The sequence below is a fragment of the Staurois parvus genome, unplaced genomic scaffold (assembly GCF_062004578.1).
Source record: "Staurois parvus isolate SC_StPar_1 unplaced genomic scaffold, SC_StPar_1.0 ptg000019l, whole genome shotgun sequence".
Lineage (NCBI taxonomy): Eukaryota > Metazoa > Chordata > Amphibia > Anura > Ranidae > Staurois > Staurois parvus.
In genome coordinates this window covers 21,595,863-21,622,619 of record NW_028317815.1, presented here as the reverse complement: position 1 = coordinate 21,622,619, position 26,757 = coordinate 21,595,863, and the positions used below count along the sequence as shown (strand labels likewise).

Below are 26,757 nucleotides of genomic sequence, written 5' to 3'. Positions count from 1 at the left end.
TATGCTAGTTTTTATTTTGCCCATAGTTACACTGATTTATTACAACTTACCAGTCCTTAAATGAGGTCTGCATTCTTTTGAGGCTTTTTTATCCTATATTTTCACATTGTAATCCTGTAAATAACAGAGTTTACCACTATCATACCCAGGATGGACTTCGAACATTTCTGTCTTTGTTTATCTCCAGTACATGAATTTTCTTTACTTGCTAAAAATATTCTTAGCCTGAAAATGTAAAATGAATGCATTCACCACATCTAAGGACTGGTAAGCTGCAAAATTTAAAATTTTTCTTCTGTTTAGTTATCTTAGTTATCTTTAGTTAGTTAATCTGTATTCTGGTATGCAAATGCTACAATGTCTTAGGCCAACTTTCAGAATTCATAATCTAGAGTAGGGGGAGTAAGGTTCGAAATCCAATGTTTTGGGAATGGTTCCTTAATCTGAAGCCAGAGCAGTCTTTTTGGAGGAGGCCCAAAATTGAATAGCTCAAGCAGATATTAATTCAGAATGGAGCTGAGCTCCTGAGTTGACATTCAACATTTGCTTAGTACTACTTCACACAGACATATACAGTGGGTATAGAAAAAAATCACCCCCTTTAAATAATCACATTTAGACACAGTTTTTGTTTTATCCACCTATTTACTCAGTGCAACTTATAACATCCAAGCAAAAGATATAACACCAACATGTAAAAAAAATGTTTTAAATCAAAAACAGAATCACTGAGTTGGAAAAATGATTACCCCAGCTAAAAATGACTTGTAATCTCAATCAGGTGCAGCTAATCACCTTCTCACTGGCACACAAAGCCATTTGACATTCAACTGTAATCAGCTACGGTCATTTTGACTAGTTCAGCATGACAAGAGTTTTCCTGGAACATTTCAGTCCCTGATAAGAAGCTTCAAGTAAAGTTTAACCCTTTAATCCACCTTCCTTTTCTACACAACTAACAAACAATCAACTATGGGTAACAAGGCACTGCCGAAAGATCTCCAGGATAAAGTTGTGTACAAGCACAAGTCAGGCAATGGAGCAAAACAAAAAATGTCAAAGGGTTTATCAATGCCTAGAAGCACAGTGAATTCTATTATTAAGAAGTGGAAGATATTTAGTACAATACAGACCCTCCCTGGATTAGGATGTTGCTCCAAACTGGATGAAAGAGTCAGGAGGAACTTGTCAGAGAGGCTACCATGAGGCCTATAGCAACTCTGAAGCAGTTGCAAGAATTTATGATAGAAAAGTGGTCATTGTGTGCATGTGAAAACATTATCACAAATTCTCCACAAATGTGGCTTGTATGGAAAGAAAAAGCCACTCCTCAAGAAAGGACACATTACAGGCATGAATGAGCTTTGCCAAAACGCACTTTGTAGATTCTGAGGCCACATGGAAAATAGTGTTATGGTCAGATGAGACTAAAATTGAATTATTTGGCCTCAACACTCAATGATATGTTTGGTGAAAATCCAATACCGCTCACTATACAAATAACATAATTCCTAAAGTAAAGCATGGAGGTGGTAATATCCTGTTATAGGGATGTTTCTCTGCAGCGGGTATTGGAACACTTGTCAGGAAAAATGGATAGAGCAAAATACAGTCAAATTCTGGAGGAAAATCTGCTGCCATCTGCCAGAAAGTTGTCAATGATCCAAAGCACACAGCAAAAATGACCACACAGTGGTTGAAGGAGAAAAAGGTGAATGTCCTTGCATGGCATAGTCAGAGCCCAGACTTAAACCCCAGTGAAAATCTATGGAATGACTTGAAGACTGCAGTCCACAAATGGTCACCATCAAATTTAACTGAACTTGCAGTTCTGCAAAGAAGAGTGGGCAAATATTGCAAAGTCTAGATGTGCAAAGTTAGTACAGACATATCCCAACAGACTAAAGGCTGTGGATAAAGCAAAAATTGGTTAAAAAAAATACTGCCACAAAGGAGCGATCCTTTTTCCAACTCAGTATTTCTGTTTTTGAATTTTTTTTTTCTGACATGTTGGTGTTATAACTTTCACTTTGATGTTATAAGAGTAAATACAGCTAGATACAACAAAAATTGTGTCTGTCTTCTTTCAGGCTAAAGCAGCAAAATGTGATTATTTTAAAGGGGGTGATTCTTTTCTATGCCCACTGTATTTAAAATGATAAAGGTCTATACTGTATATGTGATTAAAGTAGAAGGTTAATGCACTAAAATAAATACAGTTCAAAAGAGATCCATTAAAAAAAACAGCTAAAAAAGATAAAAAGAAGTACTTCCGGATCATGTGTCCACTGTGGTCACCTGATCAGGAGCCAGTCTAACTGGCTCATGATCATTTCTAAAGACCAGAAGCTGACTTTGACAGCTCAGTCACTGTGTGGGAGCATGCTTTCTCAGCACATAAACCTCTACTGCTTATGAATGCATATTTGCAGCACGTGGGCATTAAAGTTCACCTTTTTGCTGCTGCACATTTGCGTTATGTGGGCCCAACAGGTTAAAATTAAACTATGAAAGTACAATAACATAGCTTTCTAAAACATGGCTAAATGATCTTTTTGTCTTGTTTCCTACTTCAAAATTGCAGCCAATGTAGAAGGATCACTCAGTTTGTAACATGTGACTTAGTCACATGGCACTAGGAAGGTATTTGCCTAACAAAGCACTCAATAGACATGACATAAGGAGGCCCTGTACTGTCTCTACTGCATTTGTCTTGAGAAAGGTTTGCCCTGACGAAATGTTGATGTTGATTAAACTACATTGGAAAAATTCCTACTGTTGTAAGCAGTGGCATCCCTAGGTGGGTGCGGGGGGTCTTCGCCGCACCGGGTGACACCTATCTCACGGGGTGACACTAAAACATGTTAAAGCAAGCCGATGATCCCCAAAAGATGGATCGGATCTGCGGTAACATGTAGTGTCACCCCTCCAGAAGTGGGTGGTCCCTATCTTGCACACACAGCCTAGCTCTTCCCCTACCTGTGTCCCCGTCGCACCCCCCGGACAGGTGTTGCAAGATCAGTTAACCCTGTATAGGTTGCAAGCTGACGATTCCTGCAAGATGGACGGGATCTGCCGATTGGGGAGCATAATGGATCGCTCTCCGGGTCCAGGGGGGTGCGACGGGGACACAGGGAGGGGGAAGAGCCAGGCTGTGTGTGCACGACAAGCACCGCCCACCTCTGGAGGGGGTGACACCACGTGTTACCGCATCGGTGACACCAACCCTAGGGATGTCCCTGCTTGTAAGTCCCACTGAGTGCACTGACTGCCTACTGCATATTCTACTGTCAATAAGTCTGTATAGGGAGAGGGATAACATTCATAATACAAGAGGTGGTGTAATAAAAGAAGTGTTGGTGGCATGGTTGGTATCTAGATCCTACAAGATTTAAGGGCCTATTCCTTTAAAGTAATAGGATCTAGCTCACTTTACATGGAAACTGCTAAATTTTAACTGGTAGCCTGGCCAAAACACAATCTCTCTCTACTAATAATAATATGGATTATGTATGATTTATAAATAGAACAGAGTTAACCACTTGAGTAGCTATTCCTCCTTCATTACTGGATCATCTTTTCAGTTTCTGTGATAGGTTGACTGACAATTACTCCATCATGCAACACTGTACCCAAATAAATGTTATCACTTTTTTTAAACAAATAGCATTTCCTTTTTGGGCTATTTAATAACTTTTTTTCTATATAGGACTAATAAAAAGACTAATACTCAAAAACATTTTCATTTTCTTTCTGTTAAAATAAAGTAACAGAGAGAGAGAACAGCCCCAAATGACCCATTCTTGGAGGTTAGACACCCCAAGGTGATCTTATTTTTATCATTATTTTGGAAACGCTGAGAGGGTTAAACATGGTGATTGGCATGGTGCTGTAGAAACAGGTCATACACGAAGGAAAGAGGTGCTGAAGTGACTAATGTACAGGTCTCATACATTGAGATGATGGAGCAGAAGGGTTAATGTGCATATTGAAAGACAAGAGAGGTGAAGGGTTAATATACAGGTCACACAGAGAGACACTATGAAGATCAGTTGTGTAGGAAAGGAAGGTGGATTGAAGGGTTAAACTTTACTTGAAGCTTCTTATGCCATGCTTTCACTGTGTTTAGAAACTAATGAATACATTATACAGTAGTTCCTGTTTCCTCTGGTTCCTCCATTGTTAGAGGAGAGGGAGGGGTTACATTTGTAAACATGCACTGTTTTCATCATGCTATCGCTGTGAGTGGTCTATCTATGAATAATCACAGTGATCCTAAGATACAGATCTGCTCAGATCAGCTCTGTACCTCAAAGTGCATGGAGTAGTCTTAGGATGGCTCAGTTCACCAACATTAGTGAGAGAAATGGCCATCCAATGTTGCTTTATCCAGTGCCATTTATAAGCAACACTGGGTAAATAACCATCCACCCATTTGCTATTTGAAGATTGCTGTAGTGAAATGGTTAAAAAAATGTGTTTCACCTATTGATTTGATATTGAGTTCTGTTAGAGCTTGTCATGGTGGAATATTCACATAGACACAAATGGATGTTATACATGTGTGTTTCAGAATAGAAATTTTAGAGATTTTAGCACAATCTGTGTACCACCTGGTTCCAAAAAAATATTCTGGAGTGTAAATTAGCAGCAGTGAAGCGTAAAAAAAAAAATCAATGAAGGTATAGAACACCGTGTCTATCCAAAGCCAAGGGTTTTAACCCCCAAAGATTTCCAGTTAAGCAACCACATACAGGTATTACTGGCATATGCAATGTGTTTCACACAAATTGAGATTAGATCAGCAAAGTATCTGTGACTAAAGAATTAAAATTCATATAACAGCAAACCAGGAAATATTAGCAGTACAAGTTAAAAGAGTGACCCTTAATGGCTCTGATATACCTTTTATTATTTTCATTGCTTCATGATTTAAGTGTTATTGTGCTGCATATCGGTGCTGTTAGAATACCATTATTTACTAGATCCTCCAGCTAATGATAAATATGTGATAAAAACTATTGCATGATACAGATGTGTAGATTGTAAATGCCACTCAGAACTGACAACATGGGCCATAGCCTTTTATTGTAGTGTTGGAAAATTAACTACAGCTCCGTTTACTAACCAAACCTACAAGGTGAATGTAAACCAGTTTCGTTGTCAGCCAACGAGCCTTGTATGGTAGTCTCACAGTAATGAATAAGGGTATCCTGCTCTTCAAATTAAACATTTGCAACAGTGTGTGTTACTGCACATTACTAGGCATTTGTTTGCATTCTGGTAATTTTGTGCCTCCATGCTTATCTCTTCTCTTGGTTAATGTGAGTTTCCTGGCTCATTATTCAAGATACGAGTTTGGATGTTATCCAGTTGGCACCACCTGATAACAATATTAATGAATTCCTCAAGGAAACCTTTACTGAAACTAATTATGCAGTGTATATATATATATATATATATATATATATATATATACATATATATATATATATACAGTGGGGCAAAAAAGTATTTAGTCAGCCACCAATTGTGCAAGTTCTCCCACTTAAAAAGATGAGAGAGGCCTGTAATTGGCATCATAGGTAGACCTCAACTATGAGAGACAAAATGAGAAAAAAAATCTAGACAATCACATTGGCTGATTTGGAAAGAATTTATTTGCAAATTATGGTGGAAAATAAGTATTTGGTCAATATCAAAAGTTCATCTCAATACTTTGTTATATATCCTTTGTTGGCAATGACAGAGGTCAAACGTTTCCTGTAAGTCTTCACAAGGTTGGCTCACACTGTTGCTGGTATGTTGGCCCATTCCTCCATGCAGATCTCCTCTAGAGCAGTGATGTTTTAGGGCTGTCACTGGGCAACACGGACTTTCAACTCCCTCCAAAGGTTTTCTATGGGGTTGAGATCTGGAGACTGGCTAGGCCACTCCAGGACCTTGAAATACTTCTTACGAAGCCACTCCTTCCTTGCCCGGGTGGTATGTTTGGGATCATTGTCATGTTGGAAGGCCCAGCCATGTTTCATCTTCAATGTCCTTGCTGATGGAAGGAGGTTTGCACTCAAAATCTCACGATACATGGCCCCATTCATTCTGTCCTGTACATGGATCAGTCGTCCTGGTCCCTATGCGGAGAAACAGCCCCAAAGCATGATGTTGCCACCCCTATGCTTCACAGTAGGTATAGTGTTCTTTGGATGCAACTCAGCATTCGCTCTCCTCCAAACACGATGAGTTGTTTCTACCAAACAGTTCTATTTTGGTTTCATCTGACCATATGACATTCTCCCAATCCTGTTCTGGATCATCCAAATGCTCTCTAGCAAACTTCAGATGGGCCCGGACATGTACGGGCTTAAGCAGGGGGACACGTCTGGCACTGCAGGATCTGAGTCCCTGGCGGTGTAGTGTGTTACTGATGGTAGCCTTTGTTACGTTGGTCCCAGCTCTCTGCAGGTCATTCACTAGGTCCCCCCGAGTGGTCCTGGGATTTTTGCTCACCGTTCTTGTGATCATTTTGACCCCACGGGGTGAGATCTTGCGTGAAGCCCCAGATCGAGGGAGATTATCAGTGGTCTTATATGTCTTCCATTTTCTAATTATTGCTCCCACAGTTGATTTGTTCACACCAAGCTGCTTGCCTATTGCAGATTCAGTCTTCCCAGCCTGGTGCAGGTCTACAATTTTGTTTCTGGTGTCCTTCGACAGCTTTTTGGTCTTCACCATAGTGGAGTTTGGAGTGTGACTGTTTGAGGTTGTGGACAGGTGTCTTTTATACTGATAACAAGTTCAAACAGGTGCCATTGATACAGGTAATGAGTGCAGGACAGAGGAGCCTCTTAAAGAAGAAGGTACAGGTCTGTGAGAGCCAGAAATCTTGCTTGTTTGTAGGTGACCAAATACTTATTTTCCACCATAATTTGCAAATAAATTCTTTCCAAATCAGCCAATGTGATTGTCTGGATTTTTTTTCTCATTTTGTCTCTCATAGTTGAGGTCTACCTATGATGCCAATTACAGGCCTCTCTCATCTTTTTAAGTGGGAGAACTTGCACAATTGGTGGCTGACTAAATACTTTTTTGCCCCACTGTATACTGTATATATATATGTGTGTGTGTGTTATTTTAATGTATTTGCTGCTTTGGCCAGCCATTCTTGTGACGCACACTTCTTTAGCTGGACAGTAAGTTCACATTGCTACTTAGCATTACTACTTTCTAGTTTATCTTCCTGCTTAGTGTAGAGAGTCAATGACACTGATATCTATTGTGCAGGTTGGAGGCAGGGAGGTGGCTTAGGAAGCCACAAAATTAAGATGACCCATACATTAGTCAGTTTTTTTTTTTTTATTCAACCAGCAGCTTGAACAAAACAAACTGACCTGATTGTCATTGTATTCTGACAGCAGGAGACTTCCCCCTGTTGGAATACAATGATCGGCACTGCAACCTATAGCCTGCAGCACAGCAGAAATCCAACATGGTGGTTGAACAGAAGTCGATTGGTAGATCAACTTCTATTCAACCACAGTGGCCATACATAGATCAAAATTCGACCGGTCCCTGCTGAACTGGCCAAATTTCAATCTATGTATGGCCAACTTAAATCAGAAACAATATTTCATGATTAGGAACTGTGTGTGTCATGTGTCTTGTTGTACAGTGTGAAAAATTGCAAAGATCACAAGATTACATGCACGCAATACAAAATCTTTATCGACTTTAGCAGGTCCCATATATGTATTCCAACAGTGTATATAGCAGTTTTGTTTTGATTAAAGTTGACTTATGTTCTTATTTGCCTATATTTGTTGCTTAACATATGTGAAGCAATTTTCCAATATACTCTATTTCCCTTTTGTTAAACAAATTAGACATAATACCATATGTTAGCCTGTAAGTCAGGGGTTGAATCTATTACCTCTACAATGTAGTTCGTTGAACTTAAAACTTGTGCACTTATTTGCTTAGTTTGCCTACAGTGCCACAAAGGGCTTAGTGAGCATATGTGGGTTTATCTTTCACCTATATAACAAAATATATGATATCTCTATTTGCAATCCAGCTTACTGGGGTCTAGAGAAGAAATTACTTTTAAATGATTTACCTAGTAATGGCTCTTTCTGTTCAAACAAGTAAGGTGCAAAGTAATTTTTAACTAGTTTATATATTCTGAAAAGCTGTATTGTATGGACCATGTAGAAAATATCTACTTTCTCTGTACTACATTGTTTATAACATATAATGGTTAGCATATACAAAAATGAATTGCAAAATGTAGACAAAAAAGTCATATTGCACTTTGTTGGCTGTAGCTGCAGTGGTATAACAGTGATGAAATTATTATACTTTATAGCTCTATCAGAAACTCTTAATATTACAACTTTTCAGGTGTTATTGCCATGTTACTTTTAATGGAGACAATGAAACTCGAACATAAATTATATCTGACATATTTTTTTAGTTCTGGTAAGCTAAAAGGTCAACTGGTGTGGAGATCTTAACTAGATAAAATATACTGAAACTAAGAACAAAAATGTACTATAATGTAGCTTACCAGTTTTCAGATGTGTGCGCATTTATTTTCCTTTTCTTTTGGCTTTGTATAAATTATAGTACACCAAATATAAAAATAAATAAACAAAAATGTGGTGTGCTAACTCCTCATTATGAATATGAAATTACAAGCAGACAATAAGTATTGCAATCCTCAATCAATCAAATGTGAAGCTATAATAGTCTAATCCAACATGCAAAAAAGTTCTAGTATTGTACTATCATCCAAAATTCCAAAGCGTCGTGCTTGTGTTACGGACCCACTCCCTGCTCACCTTAAGGTTTCACCTACAATTTATAACAGGTCAAATGCATTTTTAAATGAACTGTGTATCCTCCAAATTGTGATCCATGTGATACTCCTTCCAGGTAATATATCTCCATTAACTCTTGACTCCAAACCATGCATAAAAAAACAAAATATATTCCATAGTGCAACACCGTTTTAAAGGAACTACACTTTAAATTAACTAAACATATGCACTCACATTAAGGAAAAAATGAATGTGCTCCAAAATAAAGTGATCTAGTATTCACATTTCTCCACCGTGCTTACTAATCCATGGTGTTTCCCATCACCGAATAGGTGTACCATACACTCAACTTCTTCCTTGACCTATAAGATAGTTCATAAACACTTAGAAACAATAATCAGCTTCTGCTCATCCACTGCTGTCCTATAGTTGCTATTTCCTTGATGCTGGCCCTTTAAGAGAACGGACTCCAGAATTCCCAATAAGATGGTGTGTACTCAAGGGAAGATTTGGTTTTTTTATGAATGGTTTGGAGTCAAGATTAATGAAGATTTGTTGCCTGGAAGGAGTATCACATGGATCACAATTTGGAGGATACACAGTCCATTTAAAAGTGCATTTGACCTAATATAATTTGTAGGTCAAACCTTAAGGTGAGCAGAATGTGGGTCCATAACACAAGTACGCTTTGGAATTTTGGATGATAGTACAATACTAGGACTTTTTTGCATGTTGGATTGGACTATTATATCTTCACATTTGATTGAGGATTGCAATACTTATTGTTTGCTTGTTATTTTACATTTATAATGATGAGTTAGCACACTCCATTTTTGTTTTTTTATTTATTTTAAGTGAGAGTACACTTGGTGAGTGGGTGCAGCAATCTCCTCCTTCATTCATTATATTCTTGGCGCAGCAGCGCATGAGCTTATACTATTTTATTTAAATCTACTTGGCAGTAATGTTGATTTGATTCAGATGGGGGGAGACATTTGGCTGCATATGACATAACGTCCATGGTCTGCCCAAACGTAAAGTTGTATCGTAATTCAAGAACAAAAATCCAATCTATTAGGCCTTGGATTTCTGGTAATCACCAGGTATTTTAGCCAACAGATACTGTATAATAAAGTGCTTTCCGCGATATATTTAACAGAACAAAAGGAAACAAAAAAGAGAATTTCATTGCTAGGGTTTACATAATCATTAATGTAGAAAGTGTAATGTATTATAGAAGATCTCTGGTATAATTAAAGTGGAACATAACTTTTAAATGTTTTCTTTAGATATACATGTCAAAGTTGTGTGGTATTGTCTTACAATATCATCTCTGTATAGCAGGGGTGTCAAACTGGCAGCCCTCCAACTGTTGTGAAACTAAAGTCCCATCATGCCTCTACATTTGGGGGTCATGCTTGTAACTGTCAATCTTGCATGGGACTTGTAGTTTGGCAACAGCTGGAGGGCCGCCAGTTTGACACCTGTGCTGTATAGCTTTTAATGTTATATGTACATAGAAGTGGCCAAATTCGCTGTGCTTCCATGCTGATCTCCTGTTCTTACTGCAAATGTACAACACAGCATCTGTCTAAGTGAAGCAAATAAATGACTGTCTGCGGTCTCTGATGACCTAGGGTTTAGGTGACATAAGCTCAGGAGCAACACTGTTTTTTGGGGGGATTTTTTCGTGGTAGGAAAGAGTTGACATTGGCTCCTACCAAATCATATAAAGCAATCCGTTTAGATCTACTGTAAATAGCAAAATATGAGTTGTTGAAACCCCTAAATATAACTAGATAATGGCTTTTTACCATGTTTATTGCAATGGGAGACCATATAAATTATCAGAATGCCATATAACGTCAACATTTTAGATTTTTTTATTAATTGCCAATCTGCCTAACTTTAATTAACAAGACCCTTACATGGGAATTAAACTTCCATTTTCCAGACATGTGACTGGCGTTTAGAGATGGAATGAGAACATACTAAATATTTTCAGAGAAACAGCTGCTGTTTTTTTTCTAAAATTATAATCAGTAAATGTTATATACTCATTTTAGCAGCAAAGAGAGTAGTAAGTAGAGTTCTTCCCTAAGGCTATGAGTGTATTTCAGTTAAAAAATATAGTTAAAACATTTCACACACTTAATAAATGTACTATGTTTTTATCTACTTCCAGAAGGCACAAGCATGGAAGATGAAAAGTTTCATAGTTTAATTCGGTCATTTCAGGTTATATTTTTGCAACCATGCGAGTAACTGTGGAAAGCATACAAGCAAGCCCTTGTAAAAAAAGAAATATGTTTTGCTTGGAGATGATTACATTGTCTCTATTGTTTCTTGCAGCTTTTGCAGTATGTTTTTGTATAATACAGCATCAGTAACAGGGTAGAAGTAACTTCGTAAATAGCAAGAATAAAACAAACAAGCAACAAATCTTGTAAAAATGCAAAAGTGAAACTGCTTCATGTGAACTAAGAATACACTGTTATATAATGGATTAAAACAATGCAGATAAAATAATGATGTCATTGCCAAGGAGAACAGCATTGAAACATTTGTTTTTGTGCCACCTATTTAAATTCATGACTTAACAAGGAAAAACCTACATGGCATAAAGGTAATTTGTCAACGCTGTACTATGCCTAAGAATTGAAAAACACTTTTAGAAATGGCTGCATCCAGGGTAAACGTTTCAAAACTACCCTGGACATTGCTGATTGAAGAAAACATTTTACTTAAATTGATTTTAATCAACAAAAATGTAATAAAACTTACTGGTCCTTAGATGTGGTAATTTTCTTGATCATGTCCAGTAATTCACTTCCTGTCCTAGGGTAACCATGCTCACTCACTGTGCTTTATCTATGGGCGAGTAGTATTTTCACACCAGGAAAAGTGTATTAGAACACATAATATGGGGAGGGTGTTCTTCTGTAGTTTGCAGAAGTAAATTGGGCAGGGCTGATAATACAACTTGAGAAAACACAGAGGAGTTTTGGCTTGATTAGCAGGGTTTTTGCACTTAATAAAAAATATAAAATAAAACATGTTCAATAGTAAATTTAACCAACCAGAAGGGAGCAAGTATGTGCAGTTAACTGTAGGATTTACATATACTTTGAGATTTTTTGTTTTGTTTTACAAGTTCTGTTTAAGGAAAATGTAAAAACAATAATAATAATAATCCTGTTCTGTTTTACAATTTGATTTGATCAAATTAGTAAATTTTCATATTGTGTCATCTTATGGTTCACCCTATAATCAGTAGCGTGAATGACAGACAGAATTAAGAGTTACCAGGGCATGTAGCTTATGTGTTTACCAGAAACCAGCATGAGAATTGAATTTTAAATTTGCACACTGTAAAATTCATACAGTGTACACCTGTCATACTGTCTGCCATATACTGCACCTACCAAATGTACTATTGCACTTAGGAATCATGTGATGGGCCCAAAGTGAATTATGCTAAGCAGGGCTTTACTTGCTCACAATTGTCTAGACAAAAAAACAGCCGGTTTCGTTAATAGCAAAAGTTTCAGCATTCATGTTATACTATGTAAATATACTTGTGCTCAGTTTAGATAGAGTGGATCAGTTGAGTAATCTCACTCTTGAGATATGCTTTTTTTTTATGTCTTTTCTGTGCCATAGAAGAATGTAGTACCTGATCCACTGAGTCCTTTCTTAGCAGATAGACACATTATATATTGATGTATCTGAGAAAATTGAAAGACCTAAAATTACAGTTAATTAAATAATAATGTGAAATAAATTCTTACATATTTCTATTTACTCATAACAGACGAACCAAACTCCTGGAGTTCACCCTCTGCCACCTCCCCAGGGCCGGAAGTAGGAGTTTCTCTTGAAGACATGATTGCACCATTATCTTCATCACATTTAGCCTTGCCCTCTGACCCTACTCACCAGATACACCCAGAGCCAGCATGGGATATCTACAGGGAACAAGACATGGGAAAACCAAAGGAGCTTACTGCAAATGGTCATAAAAAAAAACGGCTGGGAGAGTCGAGAGAGAGATCAGCAAGCCCGAAGAAAGTAGATAGGTCAAGGCGTGAGGAGAGCTTCAAAAAAGAATTTCAAGATGGAAAACAGAAAAAATCAGAGAGTAGCAAGACCATTTCTGCAGGGAAAGGAAATGTAAAAAATGTTGGTGAAGTGGGAGAGTGCAGGTATACTGCAGTCAGTGACAGTGGTGGACGGACCTCCAGGTCCACTGAAGCAAACCGTGAAGGAATCTTCTGTACAAAAGACATATATAAGGATGCAACCAGTGAGAAGAAATCAGTAACAGCTCTTGAGCAGAGCAGATCAGATTCAGGTGGGGTATCAAAGATGTACAGTAGCAATATGTCCAGCTGTCGAGCAAGTGCCATGGACCAAGATGAGAGAGATGCTGAAGCTAAATGCAGTGAGACTCAAAAGGAAGGGCCTCCCCATCCCAGTAACACCCGCAGCACCAACACTGCACCTCGGAAAGCAACTGTCTCACCAGGACCATGGAAAATTCCTGGCTCTGATAAGCTACCTAGCAGCCTGAAATCTGGCTCTTCAGCCATGAGCAGATAACTGAATCTCTGACAGTTCCCTTTACTTGTTTCACGTAGACTTGGAAAATTTATTTTCCTTAGCTTCTGTCTCAGATAATTTAATTTTCTTTTATTTATTTTAATTTTCACATGCATTTACCTACACAAACCCATCTGGGACCAGACGCATATATTTTGTATTTCTGTAAGGTTGTGCACAATGTCTAAACAGTATAAAGAAGTAACTACAGTTGATGCAAAGCTGTACACCAGTAGCTGGATCTCTCAGGTCCTTTTCTCTGGGGTCCAGCAGCTATGGAAGAACCAAAACAACAGGGAGTGCACCAGAGGCAAACAGTGCAGTGTAGCTTTAGTATGTATTTTTTCACTGTATGAAGGATTCGGGAACCACTCCAGTCTTGTCTGTAGCAAATCATAAAGGACAAAAATAGAGCAATCACAAACTGGAACATCGCCTTAAATCAAACTGCACTGAGTAAGATGAAGGAGTAAATGAATTATGCCTTGTAATTCGACGATGGTATTGTAAATATACTGCTATCAACATATCTAGACAGGGGTTAAGGTATTTCTCTGAAGCTTTGAGTCTGCAAACCATAATGTGTTCAGTAGGAACCTCTCTCCATTAACCCGCCTGATTCTCATAGCATATGTAGGTAGGTGTGTGCTGCCCATTAACTTGGAGGGTTAGTGTGCTGACTGATGTGGCTCCATTTTTATTACCATTTTATGTGAATACGTCATATATCTGTACATTTCAAACAAAGTGAAACTGGACTTAAATCTGTACATCTGCACACGTTCAAGTGTACACTTATTGTACAGTACATAAAGGTTCTCAAATATAATTAAATATTCTGAGATAATAAATGAGAACTTAAAAAAAAAACACAAATCAGTTTTGAACAAGATTTCATATTACTAAAAACATAATGAGATTATGTTCCTCACCAAATCTCCCACCATATACAAAATGTGTTAAATTAAAAACCTATCTGCTAGGAAATATAGTAGAAGGTGGAATTTAGCTAAAAAGCATGCAAACGTTCGGATGATCTTTTATGATGCTGCATTGTGGGAATAGTAACACCTTGAGTTATCCAAATCATTCACACAGAGCCACTTTTAATGTCAAAAATGGTATGGGGATCCCTTGTCATATTTTTACATAACTCCTACCTATGAGTGCAAACCCCTGTGCTCTAGGTTTCTAAAAAAAAAATAGGATTTCAGGTCATCAATTACAAATAGAAGAAGACGTAAAAATGTTTTTCCTTTTTTGCCTTATACTCCACCATACAATTATCTGGATTCCATTATCAAATATATGGAGGAGACTTGTAAAATCACAACTGCACTTTCAAAGGGATTGCTATATTTCTAATGCAACCAGGAACAGTTTATTGAGAAGCATATTTTCATGAAAGTATTATACCTAGATATCTAAGAGATAAAGAAATTATATATTACCTGGATGTCTGAGGCAGGATAAGGGTGCATTTCATTTCATATTACTAACTATGCTTTTCATTCAATGTGCAATTTTTATAAAACGTCTGTTGCTGATCTTGGGTATCATCTAGTTCTGTTCCAATAAATGGTACATGGTGTTTTATGTTCTACCTGTGTGAGTCTTGGGGCGAGAACAAAAGCATCTGAAAGCTAGTTCAAATTGAGTCTTCAGCTATAAAAGAAGTCAACATCCTCAATAATAAAGCACAAATACAGAGCATTTTACCAATGTTCATACCATTTCTTGCCAGATAGTCTCAAAATAGACCAACATCATTAACTTGCCGAATCCAGTTTTGGAAAATGCTTCTGTAGTGAAGTGCATGTCCCAGTACCTTTATTTCTCTAGTTTTCCAACTAGAACAAAAGAAAAACAGAGTAATGAAATCTAAAACACTATACTTGCATAAACTCTATTTGCAGAGTCTATTGCAATGACCCATGCAGTAACTGTTTTATGCAGCTAGAACTGATAACTTTGAAAGACAGCACGTCATCTAAACCCCATTCCAGATAATAATTCTGTGTAGTGTTCGCTGTGAATTTACCTTGTACAGCTGTATCTCTATAAATATAATTCCATGTATTAATAGTCACAGAAAGGCTGTAAGTGAGCAACTATTTTTATGAAATGCACCACTATGGTTAAATTAACTTTTACATAAATCTTGTTTACTGTATGATATTCTAAAACACTGTCAAATAAAATATATATCCAAAAATCTAAACATTTGTAGTATTTTGTTAATGGTTGTGAACAAACATCTGGCCTGCACTGGACATTATTATTAAGTTGTTACATAATGTATTTTCAAACGACTAGAAGTAATAAAAGTGCAATATGATTAAGCACTGGGGGTTCCTATTTAAATATAAAATTTCAATTCAATTTCCTGGCTTACTTTACTCTTAGGACCATTCATAGCAGCCTGTGAAATATTGCATTTACTATAGGTATCATTTGTAAAAACCATCATAAGACCCAGTCACACCAGCATTATTGGGTTGCAACCGCCCTATGCAGTTCCAAAGCAAGAACAAGGCCCTTCATTGGTGTGTGCTGAAAAAAAATAGAACATGTCTCATTTCTCTCACAGCACATTGTATGTGTTTATACCTATACACATTGTATGTGTGTAGGTGTAAATGGGGCCTTACTGAGCAGAGAAGGAGGTATTGCTTAAAGCTGAACTCCAAGACTTGAACAAAATCTAGAGCTCCCACATTCTGCAGAGGGTTACATGATCATTTTGTCTAGGGGTGCAGGGATTGTATTACTACTTTATATCTTAGTCCATTAGGCTCCAGTGCTATTTTTTCCATTGGAAGCTCCAAGCTTTAGGTGGGACCTCAGCAGAATCAGATACTGTGAAGAGCTCCTAACCCTGCATCGTACGTGGAGGAGATGAGCTTGTGACCATAGCTGAGAGCTGTTTAGAAAGGCAGCAGCACCAGACTGGTCACATGAATGCAGGGGTCCTGTTGGAGCCAGGAGTAATGTAAGAATTACTCCTTACCCCTGCAATGCAATTTTCCTTAGAGCTCATTTAATAAAATGTAATTTCTCTTTACAAAGCAAACCCAATCATGTGCAAGATTTAAAAAAAAAGGTTATTTGCTTGTACATGGAAGTCAGCACCTCATTCACTAAGCTCCAGGGATAATTCCCATGCAAAGCAAACAGTCTATTTGCATTTAGTAAATCAACCCCATACAGTAAAGGGTAGTGGTATGTGAATGCTGATAGGAGGAACTTGGTTGGAATATAGAGTACTTCGAGCAGACTTGTCTGAGCTTTTATTCAGTCAGCAGCAGCAGCAGCTGTGGAACAGTATCAGTCACCTGATAAGCGACAGCCAGACTGAGCACCATTAAATGCCAGTTCTTGATATTAATTGCCTAAATGAATAAGAGCATAATGTATAATTATGATGTAATTAAAGTCATTTACAATATTATTATACATTAATGTGCCCTTTTTCATGTAAGCAAGCCAATTTATTTCACTAGCTGTCAGTTTATGGTGCTTAGTGTGGTCTTTGCTTTGCTCATCAGGTAGCTTGGCCTTCACTGTTTTACCGCTTCAACTGACTAAAAAAATGCTCACATTGCTTGTCATATTCTATATACAGTAATCATGCGTATTGAGAAACAAAGCAGAATTTCAATCCCTTTTATGGTAAATGCTAAAGCAGTCTGAGCAATAGATACTTTCTTTGCTCTCAAAGACAATGGGGGAGATTTGCAAAAATTAGGAGTGCAAAATCTGGTGCAGCTCTACATAGAAACCAATCACCTTCCATATAATAACCAACAAAGCTTTATATGAGCCACGTATCAGTCATCTTCCATGTTTTATTGTCAAAGTTTAATTGAGCAAGCTGAAGTTAGCAACTGATTGGCTACCAAGCACAGAGTGCTCCAGTTTTAAAAAATCCCCCCCAATACGTCAAATCTAAGTCTGTGCTGGATTGCCTCTTATGGAGATTATAGCAGCTTCTACCACAAAACATAGGTTATACCTTTATATCAAAGAATATGTAAATCCAACATTTGTATGTTCTTGATATGTGCCTGCTGTACTATGTACTTGTATGAAAAAATATCCTGTTCACTTTGTATTGCTTTCTTTGTATATAATCCCTGGTGTTCCTGCTAGTTACTCTGCTTTCCTATTAAAAACTGACCACACTAGGCATGAGAGCACAGTGTGGTCAGTTTTCTGGCTGTACTGGGAGTTAATCCAATGATCAGACTGACATGCCCCTCAACCTGCACAGCTATTGACTGTGACCAGTGTGCTGCTGTTTTTTTCTCCCTGAGCTCCTTATGCAGCCGAGAACAGAGATTGCGTGATCGCTTATAGAAAAAAAAAGAGGAAAAAGGTATTTATAATTTTTTTTTATATGTATACACAAATGTTTTGCCTTTCCTTTATATTGCAAACTGAAAGGGTTGTTTTGCAAGATGAGGGTTCACATATATTATAACTCTTCTCTATTTCTAAGTTGTTGCTGTCATATATAGCACTACATTTTTAATTTTCTGACTAAGCATTTGGATTATTAGAAATTAGAATTCAGGACCAGGAACCAAGCTCCCCTACTTATACTCAATGCACGGACACAGCACCAGCAAAAGAAAAATGGCTAGCTGCCCTGACTACATTTCCTAATAATTGATAACCTTTGTAAGTACTGTCTTTGGTGAAATAACGTATATTTTAGTTATGTCTTTAGCTCTCTTTAAGAAGAAGATTGCCCCAGGATCTAATTAGAGCTCAAAATTTAATTTGGAGTGACATAGTTAATTAGCAGCTGGCATTGCTATTTTTGGAAATAAATATGAAATACAGCCAATATGCCCAGTGTATGCCCTAAATATTATTCTTTAATTATGTCAAAAGGGGAATGGAACTGCAGGCTTTTCATATACAATTCAGATCTGAAAAAGTAGCTAATAAATAAAATTTGAATACGCTCAAGCACATATACATACATTGTATAAGAAAATAAATAAATGCCGTAACACAAGCAAAATATCATGAAATCATACATATGTTTATTTCTTAACTCAACAAAAATTTCCCTAGTGCTTTGTATAATTTGCTAGAGAAGGGAAGAGCATGGAAGAGTTTGTTTTTGTCATGTTTTTAGTTTTTATTGTGACCCCATTGGGGAAAATTTTCCTCTTGTAAGGAGATATATCTTTTTAACTGGCATCCATTTTGTATGATGTCTCCATTCGGAGATGTAACAGCTTTAGTTTTGCTTCTTGGTAACTGCTTTAATTTCTCTGTAAATGGATGCACCTTATATGGTGCCCTTCTGCTATTTCAGTTTCTGCTTCTCACGTACCTATCCTGATAACAGTGTAATGTTTCATTGGTTATCTTGAATTAAGCAATGCCTGTTGAGTTCTGCATGCCATTTCTTGTCTTGTATTAAACTTTCAGAGATACAGCTTTTACACTTCGGTGTCTGGAGCTTTATTTCTCCTGGATCCAGTGGTAAAGATAATCGAGGACAGGTCGGGCTACATACAGAAACTGATCCTATCACCCCTCACCTCCTGTCCCTTTACACTTGTAAAACAATTAGGGGTATTCTTCATATGGAGACAGGAAAGCACAGAGAATAAAGAAAAACTTGTGCAAACATCTAACCTTTCCTCACTCTGTGAAAAAAAGCTGTTTTGTCTGCGCTCCATACTGAAGATTTTCTATTACATCCTGTCCTGATGTAAAACGAGGAGATTATTCACAATAGTGCACGATCAGCAACAGCAATAAAATTGACAATGCTCCTTCCCTTCCCCATCCTATTAAAAAACAAGGTTTTAGCTGGAGTTTGGATTGAATACTGAGTACTGATCTTCAGAATTTTCCAAAAAAATCGTGTCTGTGGGCTAAAATGAGATTTTGTTCAAAATGTACATTTCTAGTGTTGTCTAGAAACACTTTTGCTCAGTGGTCATTTACACAGTCATCAGTGGTGGCGGTGCATAATAATTACAGCCCTAATGGCTTAAAAAGGATCTGTCCTGTTGAAAAATGCAGGCTGAGTGCTAACTATTCCAGGGCTGCATTCCAGCATTAATCCTATGCAATCCAATACTATGCATGTATTTACATTTTTGCATTTAACTTAGACAAAAATGCGTGTATTTGGTACCACTGTCTCATGTGCTCATTCATGTATAGAGCACAGATATAGTTTGCTTTTATGTTTTAGAAACAGAACATTTAAACAAAAAACTACACAGTAGTGCTGCAATTATCTCTGTAGCTACTCTCTCTTACTCTCAATAGCACACCACATTTATATGTGCAATAAAGCAACAGGCAGTTGTACGATCAGTAATTAGCAATAATGTTGCCTGGCACTCAGTACCCACTTTCAAGGTTATTAAATGTAGATACTTACAGCTTCTGGATAAATTCAACATATAAATGTTTTAATTCAATACAGAAAACTTGTTTTTGCATTGTTTACAAAAACAGCATTGATTACAGCATTAGGTTAGGCTTAAAGGCTAAAATGAAATAGTGTGTAGTCTTGTGAGTGGCCCCAGAGCATAACCAAAATCAGTAGATATGCAAATAAGCACATTATGAATTTAAATTGAAAGATAATTAGATAAAAGTTGTCTAGACTATTCAGATTCATCTTCAGCAATTCGTATATTCTGGCTTTCCCATCATTAAAAGGTCAGTCCACCCAAAATGATAATTTAGTAAAAGATGGAGAATCAAGGGTTGAGTACATTTCCACCGTTTTTGTTTAGGAGAGAAAGCGATCGTTAGTTCAACTTCTCTCTAGTGGTAACTGTCAAAGATGGATTGAAATTCAACCATCATTGTGATCTCCATCTTAAACAGTCTCCCTGCAAAGCACTGACTTTCTGCAAAACTCAGCATAATTAGTCCTATATCTTGTATGTTTGTGCTGATTGATTCTCACCTGCTTTGCCTTACTGTGATCAGAGAATCCACCATCTTTTATGACCCTGGCCTGTGTGTGCGACTGTTCTTCTTTTGACCAACCTCCCCCCAAATGTATGTGATCCTTATCAGTTCCTAATTGGGGCGGAGAAGGGTTGCATGTGATCATCTCCCTATAAATTTAGACCAGCCTATGGGGGAGGTCACAGACGGGGAGTTCAGTCGCAGACGGGGGAATTTTTCCTGCGTGAGTGCATTTTCTGCTGGAGTGTGAAGCAGCAGTCAAACACAGCAGTGCATTTTCTGCTGGAGTGTGAAACAGCAGTTGAACACAGTAATTTAACTAAAGCAGGATAACTCAAGCAGCAGGAAGATGCAACAAAGAACTCTACTGCACGTTGGAAGGACTGCAAGCAAACACCCCGGGAAACATCTCCTACAAGTCTGATTCCCACTCCATGTACCTTTTAATATGCCCCCTCTACTCCTCCTTTTCATATTACTATCTTCTGTTCTCCAAATCTCATTTCTTTACCCTCTGCTCTACCCCAAAACTTATACATATCACCCTCACTTCTACCATCTCCCTACTACTGCTCATCACCTCCTGCTGATACTTTGCTCACCTGCTGACCCAAACACCAGGACAGGAAGGCATGTGCACTCATACATCCTGCTCCCACCTTACTTTCCTCACCCTCCTTCTTCTTCTAACCTCTGGGGATATCTCCCCAAACCCTGCTTCTCCAGTATCTCATCCCCACACCAGGCACCCGCTTTCCTCCAGGAATAGCCGCAATCCACTCAATTTAATCTCTATCCCCATGCTCCTAAAAACCACCCTCCCTTTTTCATATGCACTCTGGAACGCCCGCTCTGTCTGTAATAAGCTCACCTCTGTCCATGACCTTTTTGTCTCCTACTCCTTTAACCTACTAGCAATTACAGAAACATGGCTTCAAGCAGCAGATTCTGCTTCTCCCACAGCACTTTCCTATGGAGGCCATCTCTGGACTCACTCACCCAGACCCAGTGGTTGGAAAGGAGGTGGAGTTGGTTTGTTTCTATCCCCACTGAGCGCCTTTCAAGTACTCCATAACCCTCCCTCTCTTATTTCAGGACTCACTGCGTTCGGCTGTTTTCTCCTATTTCTCTGATGATTGCAGTGATCTACCGGCCTCCTGGACCGGTGTCCCACTTTCTTGATGACTTCTCTACCCAGTTACCCTACTTTCTCTCCTCTGAAATAGCCACTATCATTCTTGGAGATTTTAACATCCCAAGTAATGTTAACAACCTAGCTACATCCCAACTCTTCAACCTAACCTCGTCTTTTGCCTTAACACAATGGACGCAGTTCTCCACTCACTCTGATGGAAATACATTAGACCTTGTTTTCTCCCATCTTTGCACTCTCTACAATTTCATAAATACCTCTTTCCTCTCTCTGATCACAATCTCATCACCTTCACAGTGTCCTTATCTTCAAACACCTATCCCTCAATGCAGCAATTACCAGCAGAAATTTTCACAACTTAAACCCTTCTCTTTTCCACTCTGCAACTGACTGCCTCTATGACAGAATCTCTCCCCTGTCCTGCCCTGACCTGGCCACTGCTGTCCACAACAGTTCGCTTTCATCCACATTAGACTCACTTGCTCCTCTAACTACACAAAGTGTCAGGCCCCGACCATTACAACCGTGGCAGACTGATGACACCAGAAATCTTAAGAGACATAGCTGTGCACTGGAGTGATTGTGGCATAAAACCAAATGTCAGCAAGCATTCACCCTATATAAATCTGCTTTCTTAACATACAATTCCTCCCTCCATGCTGCCAAACAAGCCTACTTTGTCATTCTTATTAAAAGCTTGTCATCCAGTCCTCATCTTCTCTTCTCTGCATTTAACTCTCTGCTCTCTACTTTCTCCACCTCCACCCAGTACCTCACTCACTGCTTACGAGATTGCAAATCATTTAAAAAACAAGATTGATGCAATTCGTAGGGGCATTTCCACTGCACAGACATCTATCCCACTTAGTATACCTTATACTAAACCTCTCTCAACACTTTTCTCTTTTGACCTTGCTACTACTGAAGAGGTCACTAATGTTTTCTCTGAAGCCCATCTCACCACCTGCCCCCTGGATCCTGTCCCCTCACAACTACTACGGTCACCCTCTTCTTCTATGCTATGCTCCTTCACTCATCTTCATCTTCACATCTTCAATCTCTCCCTCTCTAATGGTACCTCCCCCCCCCTCTAAAGCATACACACATCACTCCCATACTTAAAAAGCCCTCGCTGGACCCCACCAACCCAAACAACTTAAGACCCATCTCACTGCTCCCGTTTACCTCTAAACTCTTAGAACGCTTAGTCTACAGTCTACAATTGCCTGAGTTCCCACCTCACCGACAACAACCTTCTTGACCCTTTACAGTCTGGCTTTCGCTAACTACACTCCACTGAAACTGCCCTACTAAAACTCACTAATGATTTACTAACTGCTAAAACCAATGGCCATTACTCCATACTCTTACTACTTGACCTCTCTGTGGCTTTTGATACTGTTGACTATCCCCTCTTCCTCAAAAAACTCCACTTTTTTGTCATCCAGGACTCTGCTCTCTCCTGGTTCTCCTCTTACCTACCGTAGCACTCCTTCAGCGTTACCTATAACACCTCCTCTCCACTTCCTCTTTCTGTAGAGGTCCCTCAAGGTTCTGTCTTTGGACCCCTTCTCTTCTTCATCTACACCTCCTCCCTTGGTCACTTGATAAACTCCCATGGCTTTAAGTACCATCTCTATGCTGATGACACAAAAATCTATCTTTCTACTTCTCACCTCACCCTTTCAGTCTCTCTCATTACTAACCTACTAAGTGATATATCGACATGGATGTCACTCCACTTCCTCAAACTCAATCTTTCTAAAACTGAGCTCATACTATTCCCTCCAGCCTGTGCTCCGTCCCCTGACTTTTCCATCAAGATCAATAATACGACCATCAGTCCTACACCTCATACCAGGGTACTAGGTGTAATCTTAGACTTCCATCTGCCCTTTCAGCCCCATCCAGTCACTGTCCAAATCTTGTAGACTTCACCTCTGCAACATCTCCAAGATACGCCCGTTCTTAACCTCTGAAACTACTAAGCAACTTATTCACTCCCTGGTTATCTCTCGCCTTGACTATTGTAACTCAAAACCTTAACAATCACATATAAAACCATTTATAACTCTGCCCCACATTACATGACGAACCTTGTCTCCAAACATCTCTGCCCTCTTTTTCGCGATCTCTGAAAACCTATCTCTTCAGGGAAGCTTATCCTGCCTTCAGCTAATAATGGAATCTTCTATTCCTTCTACCAGTCCATCCCCCACAGATATTACCTTTTGTACAACCAGCCCCTCCCTCTTAGATTGTAAGCTCCAAGGAGCAGGGCCCTCCTAACCCTCTTGTATTGAACTGTATTGTTGCTGTATTGTCTCCCTTTATTTTGTAAAGTGCTGAGAAAACTGTTGGCGTTATATAAATCCTGTATAATAATAATAATAATAAATTCAACTTGTCCCTGCTGAACCAGCTGGCTTTCAATCCATCTATTGCTAGCTTAAGGCCTTGACTCCTTATGTATCTTGGATACCCCCATTTATCAATCTCCCTGCCATTATTTCCTGCTCACCTGGGAGTGTTGGGTGTTCCCAACCAGATTTACCTGCTATAGCACCTTTTGTTGCATTCTGAATAATATAAAACATATTCAAATCCCCTCATAATGGTCACAGCAGGTGTACAAATATGGGATCTCAAAAGCAAAGATCGTACCACTGGAGTCCCCAAAAGATACAAGAAACATGATGATTCAGATGATTAAATATCTAGCATCAAATAAAATGTCAGTGTTTCATAGAGCAAAGTAAAACTCAGTAATTCTTATCTACTTTCTTAGTAGCAAAGACGTGCCTATCTGATGAAATAATGGGGCGCAGGGAGTGAGCAGTGGGGTGCAGGCACAGTGATGGTGGGGGGGTTGTTGCGGGTGCAGTGGTTAGGGAGCTGTCAGCTGTAACTCTAGATGCAGTCTTCCTTGAAAGTATCTGAGGTCATGCCAGGGTGTGAACTGCCAGGTCAAGGTCTACAGTACCTATGTGAGAAGAAGCTGGGGAGTAGGGAAATGTGTGAGCTACTGCTGCAGAGACCACTATAGATGTGTTTCTCACTGGGACTGGCCTATGCAAATGGTTCTAGTCTACATTAAAATGTTGAAGCTCATGAGTAGTGACATTACCTACCTACTACTACAAGGTATTGGTGCCATTTTGTATTATCCTATAGACTCTTCACTAGCCCCAAAGACTGGACCTGGCATGTGTTGACAGCACTTCTGATCTCATTTAACCCACAGTGTTCTTTACAGATACCAGCAGTAAGCAACCAGCACTTATTTGGGGCTCCTAAATGTCACATGATCTACTGAGAACAGCCATGAGCTGATTGTTGGTATACAGTAGGTGGAGCTTACTAGAGGTTAGGGAGGATCATCAGCACTGTCATTAAATTGTGGTTCTGGTTCCTGCTTCCAACACATAGCAAGCAGTAGCACCCCATAAATGTCTATGAAGCCAGTAGATAGATCAGTCTGATGGTCCCCCAGTCCCGTATGATCTGTGGAACTCTACTGCACACACACACATACAGCACAGTAGTGGGAGGGTAGGTTAGTTCAGCACAGTGTGGGTGGGGAGTTTAAAGAATGAGGAAACATTCGAAAAATGATGTTTAGCTGCTGGCTGATTGACCAATGCAGACATATTTGGGGCCAGTGGGTCTCCTGCACTATCCTGCACTAGATCATGTACATGTACATGATCCAGCATTTCCAGGTAGGGGTGCACGTTCCAGCTACACTGGCTGTGCTGTCATTTTCTACAGCATAAGCTGAGCAGCGGGTCCCAGACAATATTTTATGGCCAGGACCTGCTGATCAGCTGAGTGAATGAATGGTAAACAACACAGGGCTCTCTAAAGACAGCAGTTTCTTTTCTCTCTGCAAAGCAGGGAGTAAAAACCATCATATTGCTTAGCAATAAAAGCATCCATTATATCTCCTAGAATGTAAGCTCTAACGAGCAGGGCTCTCTGTTTCCTCTTGTACCAAATCGTATTGTAACTGTAATGTCTACGTTCATTTTGTAAAGCACTGAGCAAACTGTTGGCACTATATAAATCCTGTATAATAATAATATTGTGCAGCTTAATAAAATATATTTGTTAAGGTCTCAAACATAAATTATAGAAGCTTGGATTTAATAAACTATAGGTTTTTCAGAACATATGGACTGTAATTTTAGGAAGCCCCTTGTGACGGAGGAAAGGCAGAACAGAACACACAGAGTGGATCGCAGACACACAAAGCTTTATTGAGACAAACAGACGGCAGTACTTCAATACGGGGGTGGCAGAGAGGGTGGATTTGCCACTAAATGGTAACAAGGGGCCCCACCCACTTATAGTCCACTAGGAGAGTCAAGGTGGTGTCCCTGTAACAGGGGTAGTCTGACACATGAGAGGGGTGCCTGGAGTCACCACCGCAACAGTTCAGGTAACAGTGGGGAAGCAGGTACTCACGGATCCAACAGGGTGCCTGGTCTCCCAGGGGTAGAAGCAGAACGCAGGTACCTGTGGAGTCCGGATCAGGTGGGTGGCCTCTGGCTCTGGCAGACGGGCTGTGGTAGTCTCTCCCCCTTCTGTGGAGTCTCTCGCAATCGCAGGCAGGCTTTCTCTGGCCGCCTCTTCCCTCCTGTGGGGTCTCTGTGAGGCTGGGGAGTAGACTTGCAGAGTCTAGTCAGAAAGGTCTCGCCGGAGCTTGAGATCCTTTTGCTGACTGCACACCGGAATGAAAAACAGAGCCTCTAGCATCAGCCTCCTAAACTGCTGCAGGACGCTCCCCGGTCGCCTTGGCAACCGGGAGGGGGGAGGTAATACTAGACCCCAGGGAGAATCAGGCTGGTTACAGGGACATCCTGGGGAGCAGGGATGATATCTGCATAGATGAAAAGCAAGTTGGGAGATTTGCAGAGAGCTTCCAGCCAGCTGGCCGGGAGGGAGGGGGCCCAGAGTAATTTATTTAGGCCATTTGGCCTAGTGACACAGGGGACAATTGGAACAACACAGAGCAGGACTCTGAGGGCATGAGATACATGGCATTAATAAGGGGATTAATAATTGGCAGGCTCCCATACCGTGACACTCCTCCCCCCTCCTTTTCACAAGTGCCGATAAGGGGGACCCAACCGGGTTCCCTGGAAGGCACTTGTGGGGCCTAGCCTAGCTACTGTGGGTCTTGTTGGCGGGAAAGGCCATCGGCGTTTTGGTGCTGGCTTCCCC

The 26,757-nt window shown here is 39.4% G+C and overlaps 1 protein-coding gene across 10 annotated transcripts in view; it reads left to right on the top strand.

The window, feature by feature from the left end:
• MAGI2 (membrane associated guanylate kinase, WW and PDZ domain containing 2) overlaps positions 1-15,639 on the top strand; it is a 1,033,722-nt gene extending 1,018,083 nt beyond the window's left edge. For 5 of the 10 annotated variants that reach the window (XM_089685799.1, XM_089685771.1, XM_089685765.1 and 2 more), the window contains one exon: positions 12,631-15,639. In XM_089685799.1, the coding sequence (XP_089541925.1) occupies positions 12,631-13,418 (788 nt within the window). In that variant the 3' untranslated portion in view covers positions 13,419-15,639. The remainder of the gene's footprint in view (positions 1-12,630) is intronic. The other 5 variants (XM_089685782.1, XM_089685790.1, XM_089685775.1 and 2 more) reach the window with 3 other exon arrangements.
• Positions 15,640-26,757: the final 11,118 nt, after the last annotated feature.